Source organism: Crocuta crocuta, unplaced genomic scaffold (assembly GCF_008692635.1).
Source record: "Crocuta crocuta isolate KB4526 unplaced genomic scaffold, BGI_CrCroc_1.0 scaffold145, whole genome shotgun sequence".
Classification (NCBI taxonomy): domain Eukaryota; kingdom Metazoa; phylum Chordata; class Mammalia; order Carnivora; family Hyaenidae; genus Crocuta; species Crocuta crocuta.
The window spans coordinates 4,394,144-4,399,979 of NW_027530857.1; the positions used below are offsets into that span (position 1 = coordinate 4,394,144).

The 5,836-nt window shown below is 48.0% G+C and overlaps 1 protein-coding gene across 1 annotated transcript in view; it reads left to right on the top strand.

Annotated features, from left to right (window-relative positions):
* Positions 1–5,836, top strand: part of MBOAT1 (membrane bound glycerophospholipid O-acyltransferase 1) — a 115,017-nt gene that overhangs the window by 2,805 nt on the left and 106,376 nt on the right. The window contains exon 2 of the mRNA XM_077769595.1: positions 790–815. Coding sequence (XP_077625721.1) covers positions 790–815 — 26 coding nt within the window. The remainder of the gene's footprint in view (positions 1–789; positions 816–5,836) is intronic.

Consider the following 5,836-nt stretch of genomic DNA (forward strand, 5'->3'; position numbering starts at 1 on the left):
CATGGGGGATCGTATGTTGAGAAACTCTGGCCTGGCATTAGGAAGTTTTGGGCAGCTTGCTGGTGATTAAACCCCTGGAGAATGCAAGCGCGAGGGCTGAGCTGGGGTGGAGAAGTTGTTACCACCAGTGTCTGTCGGGCAGGTCTGCAGGTGAATCCGAAGCTGGAGGCCACGCTGATAACAGTATTAGGTCTGCCTGAACATCACGGCCTGCCTGTTTGGATTCTCCTTGGCTAAGTAACAACTCCCAAGTAAACTCCTGATGCAAACGTTTGGGTTTGGTTTCCCCGTGTATGCTGGGGTCCGCATAGGCTCCCTTTCCCCTGTTTTGTTTTATTTTTTTGTTTTGTTTTATTTTTTTGTTTTGTTTTATTTATTTCTGAGAGAGAGAGAGAGAGAGACAGTGTGAACAGGGGAGGGTCAGAGAGAGAGACACAGAATCTGAAACAGGCTCCAGGCTCTGAGCTGTCAGCACAGAGCCCGACGCGGGGCTCGAACCCACGAACTGTGAGATCATGACCTGAGCCGAAGTCAGACGCCTAACCGACTGAGCCACCCTGGCGCCCCCCTTCTCCCCGGGTTTTATACCCATCAGCTCAGCGCACTGCTTTCCTGAAAGCTTGCTTCTTCGGCCGGCGTCCAGTCTCTTCGAGACTTCCCTGATTCTCCAAACTGAAACCGTTTTCTGAGTGCCCGTGATACGTCCGTCTCCCCCTGGGGACCGAGAGGACAGTCTCCCTCTCGGGAACACGTGCATGGTAACGTGGATCAGAACGCACAGAACCTAAGGGAAACACCGTTTCTTAGAGAGAGAGGTAAAATGCTTCCCAAACCAAAGGGATGGGCGGAAAGGACCAGAAGCTAGCAGTCCCCTCATTAGCTGGTGTGACCCGGATCCGGGTGTAGGAGGAACGCGGCCAGGGGAGGCTGCGTCCCGGGGGCGCTGGCTTGCCGCCCGGGGGTCTTCTCGGGCCTCCAGCCCCCCGCAGATTAACCGTCCGCAGCAGGGACTGCGAGGGAGCAGGTCCGAAGGACAGCGCAGGAAACGCTGGCCGGCGCGGGGACGCGGGGAGGGGTGGGGGAGGGGCNAGCCCCATAGCAGAGTTCACAGCTACCAGCTCGACAGGTGGGCTTTTCTTCTGACCACGCTTTTGCCCTGTAAGTGTGAAAAAAAAATTCGTATACTCTGAAAAACAGGCTCAGATGATATATAGTTTTTTCTTTTTGAGGTTTTGGGTTGCCTCGTTTCCTGTCACCAGGTTCGAAGCTATTCTGATAAATGAATCAGGTGTTTTGTGTTTTTTTTTCCCCATCAGTGTAGTCGAGTCTTGATTATTTTTCATATAGATTTCGCTCCTTAAAAGATAAGCCGGGTTAGTCTGTTTCTTTCTTTTTTTTTTTGACTTAAATATAGGTGTTTTTTTTTTTACAAATAGTTTATTGTCAAGTTGGTTTCCATATAACACCCAGTGCTCATCCCCACAAGTGCCCTCCTCCATGCCCATCTCCCCCCTCCCCCCCACACCCATCAGTCCTCAGTTTGTTCTCAGCATTCAAGAGTCTCTCATGGTTAGTCTGTTTCTGCAGAGTATTGCTTTTGAACAGACACGTTGGTTTTAGACTTGGGTGGTGAGACTTGTCTGATCAGGGGGACACTTATTTTGTAGCACGTGTGACGTCCATCGGAAAGGGAGGACTTACACAAGACTACCATGGTTTCTCAAGGACCTTCAGTTTGTTCATTCAAGAGTAACTTGAGGTTGGAGGCTCCTGAGTGGCTTAGGTTAGTGGGAGAAGAGAGGCCCCAAAGAAGTGTCTTGGGCTGTCCAGGAATTGTCTGCTTATCATTAAAGCTGAAAATAGCAATAGACAACAGTATAATTCCTGGTAAGAAATCTGCCTGAGGGTTGAGGCTGTCTTACTCATTTTCTGGTCTCTGTACGTAGGTGCAACAAGCTAGATCTGCCATGTATTTCATGGTGAGTCAATAAATATGTGTTGATTTAAGTGGAGTGAGGTGTGTTGGAGGACTGCCCATTCCACTCCGGTTTAGTTTCATACTGAGTTTTGCTCCAAGTTTCTTCCTCGGCTTTTCACTAGTGATCTTCTTTTTCTTCTCTCCCCCCCCCCCCCCGCCACCCTCCCCAAAATGGGAGTATACCTGCTCTCCTCTCCACTCACATTCCTTCTGCAATGAGGAAGTGAGATCTGGAGATTTGCCTTATTCAGATACTGTTTACTGAGCTACCCTTCTACCTGACTGCCTCCAAAGATCTGATTCAGAGCTCCACCTCGTCTGGCCATTTGCCTTCTCATCAGTTGCAAAATCCAGAAAGTTAGCAGATTGGGAGGGGTATTAGATGCTAACTGGTGCTTTTGTAAATTACTCTTCAATTTATGATGAGGATGGGAGACACCCAGGGACTTAGGCAAAGGCAGAGATATTAGCAAATGCTTTTGCCCTGAAACCGCTATAACTCATAGCTGACTTTCCTTAAGGGGAATGTGTTTTGCACTTACCCCTGCAGCCCCAGCACCAACCCCCATCAGAATTTATTTTAGTTGCGTTTTCTGTTTTAAGTTATTTGGCATTGCTAGAGACAGCGATCTGGGGAGGATTTTTGCATGGAAAGGGATAGTTAAGGAATCCTGACAAGTTACGACTGGGAGGTGCCAGTATGATGTTACCAAGTGCTTTTTAACTCATCCACCCTCGTCCCCACTCTCCTGGGTTTCTGTCGAAGGAACCCTGTTTTTAATTTATAAAAAAGAATAAAAGAGCCTTAAGGATGTTTAAGACTGGGAGAAGGGGATTTCTGGGATAAACTGAAAGAAAAAAGTGGGTGATGGGTAAGGAAGGACCCCTCTCTCCCCCACTGCCCCATGATGTCTTAGATCTTTGGATGGCCCCACCGCCCTCCATCAGGGACATATCTGAGTGATTCTTGGCAGAAGTACATATAGGGCAATGCCCCAGCTCGCTTATTTAAAGCCTGACGAAAATCCCAAACCATAAATAATGTGGTTTGAGGCTAAATTGTGGCTTGAGAATTTGGAAGCTTGAAGTGTTTTTCTCCCTCACACTTTATAATGTTTATTTACTTAATTTATTTATTTTTGAGAGAGAGAGAGAGAGAGTGCAAGCTGGGGAGGGCCAGAGAGAGAGGGAGACACAGAATCTGAGGCAGCTCCAGGCTCTGAGCTGTCAGCCCAGAGCCCCACGCAGGGCTCAAACCCACGAACTGTGAGATCTTGACCTGAGCTGAAGTCCCGTGTTTAACCGACTGAGCCACCCAGGCACCCCTCTCCCTCATACTTTCAAGGCCATTTTAAAGTCTTAGATGTCAGACTTGACCTGGCCTGCAAGCAGACTTCTTTCGTGAGTGCTTCTGTGACGGCTGGCTGACATTCAGCTTCCCAGAGCTGGAGTGCCCTTGTGTGTAAAATGGGAAACGGCAATGAGTTCTACATTTTGGGGGTGCCTGGGGGGCTCAGTTAGTTGTGTGACTCTTGATTTCAGCTCAGGTCATGATCCCAGGCTCCGTGTTGCGCTCCATGCTGAGAATGGAGCCTGCTTAGGATTCTCTCTCTCTCCCTCTGCCCTTCTCTCTCGCTTGTGCTGTCTCTTTCTAAAAAAAAAAAAAAAAAAAAAAAAAACCACTACATTTTGGAGTTGAGAAATTTTATGTAGATACAAAGTGCCCTGCATCAGAAAGGCCCTTCATTCACACAGGGTCCTGGCGGGAAACAACTCCATGCAGTGAAGGCACCGTAATGAACTACATGGAGGGATGTGGGTGTGTTAACGGAACCACCAGAGGAAGCTCCTGTACTAAGACCTGGATGCAGAAGGGGAAAGGCGAGGAGGTCTTGTTACGGTTGCCCAGTGCCCGCCTCATCCACCCCTGCAGGAGGGCAGCTGAGAGAGAGAACCTCAGCCCTTCTCCTCTTCACCCCACAGCCCTCCCGTCTCTTGCCCGTGCCTGCAGTGGTCGCGCACACCTAAGAGTGACCGGCCTGGGGTGCCCGGGGGTGCGCTCTGCAGGCCTCCTCCTGGGACACGGAGCTTGGAAGAGAAAGGTAGAGCCAGGTGTGGAGGACCATCCTGGAAGAGGAGCACAGTCCTCACCAGATGTTTGCTTCTGCCCCCTTGGAGAGGGGCTTTGTATTGGCCCGCAGTGTGCTAAGTGATGAAACACATCCCTGGGCTGCTCCTCATGGGCCACTTGAAGACATGGACTCTTCCGCCATGTTAGCATTTCACGCTTATATTCCTAATTTCTGAATTGAATGTGCTTCTTCAGAATGTCTTTGGCTTTTGAGTGTCCCTGTGTCGAGTAGCTTATTATTTGCAAAAACCTGAAATATCTGTTGAGCATTCTACTGTGCGAGTGAAGAAGTCTTATTTTTCATTTGGTTCTTTCACTCATCTGTTCGGTTAACTCCCGGGAAAGCTTGGGGGTGATCTTGAGGAGAAGTCTATGGTTTTCATCTCTGAGGACTTTACTAGTCTGACGTCTTCCTAGGGATGTCAAAGGTGAAATCATCTTGAGTAATTCGAAGCAAGCAGAGCACAGAATTCAGACGCAGAGGGTAGGAAGTGGATGATGGCCTAGGCGCCTCCACAGGTGCGTCACCGGTGAGTGTGTTGAGCACTGGATTTCTGAGACCGTGAGTCTCTGTGTAGCACGTATGGGGTGCCGACAACTGGTAGGATTCTTTACGTGTAAAGCTTGACTTAACCCAGGATAAGTTAGGTAAGAACTCTTCTTTTCCATTTACAGTGGATCAGGGAACAAAGGATGAGTGTTTTGTCTTATTTTTTGTCATCTGCTCATTTCCTTTCCACTTGGTTTTGGTTGTGGAATGTGACATGATCTGCCATTAAACTAAGGATGGCTTTCTTTCTCTCTTCCTCCCTTCCTTCCTTTCTTTCTTTCTTAAAATTTTTAATGTTTATTTATTTTTGAGAGAGAGGGACAGAGCATGAGTAGGGGAGGGGCAGAGAGAGAGGGAGACAGAATCTGAAGCAGGCTCCAGGCTCCGAGCCGTCAGCGCAGAGCCCAACACGGGGCCCGAACTCATGAACTGCAAGATCATGACCTGAGTCAAAGTTGGACAGTTAACCAACTGAGCCATTCAGGCACCCCTCTTTCTTTCTTTCTTTCTTTCTTTCTTTCTTTCTTTCTTTCTTTCTTTCTTTCTTTCTTTCTTTCTTTCTTTCTCTTTCCTTTCTTCCTTGCCTTTCCTTTCCTTTCCTTTTTTCTTTTCTTTTTTTCCTTCCTTCCTTCCTTCCTTCCTTCCTTCCTTCCTTCCTTCCTTCCTTCCTTTCTTTCTTTCTTTCTTTCTTTCTTTCTTTCTTTCTTATGTTTATTTATTTATTTTGAGAGAGAGAGAGAATCCCAAACAGGCTCAATGCTGTCACTGCAAAGCCCTATGTGGGGCTTGAGCTCAAGAACCGCAGATGGTGACCTGAGCCGAAATCAAGAGTCAGACGCTTAACCAACTGAGACACCCAGGTGCCCCTAAACTAACCATAGCTTTTAAAGTTGGCAAGACTGATTTAACCTCCGCAATGGATGGATACTGATGTTATTAATTTGTGTGGTGTGTGGTCAAATCCTAGGAGTTTTGACAGCTGAGCAAGAAATGGTTTCCTGATTTAAGGAATTTCCATTCTGGTGGTGGGGAGCTCTGGGGGCCAAAGCTATTTTTACTGACTGTCACCCCAAACCTTGTGTACTTTTACATAAAGTAGCAATGCTTTGTTGAATTAGGATTCCTTGTCTGGGTTTTTTTCCCCTCCCACTCTGCCCCCCCCCCCCCCACCTCCACA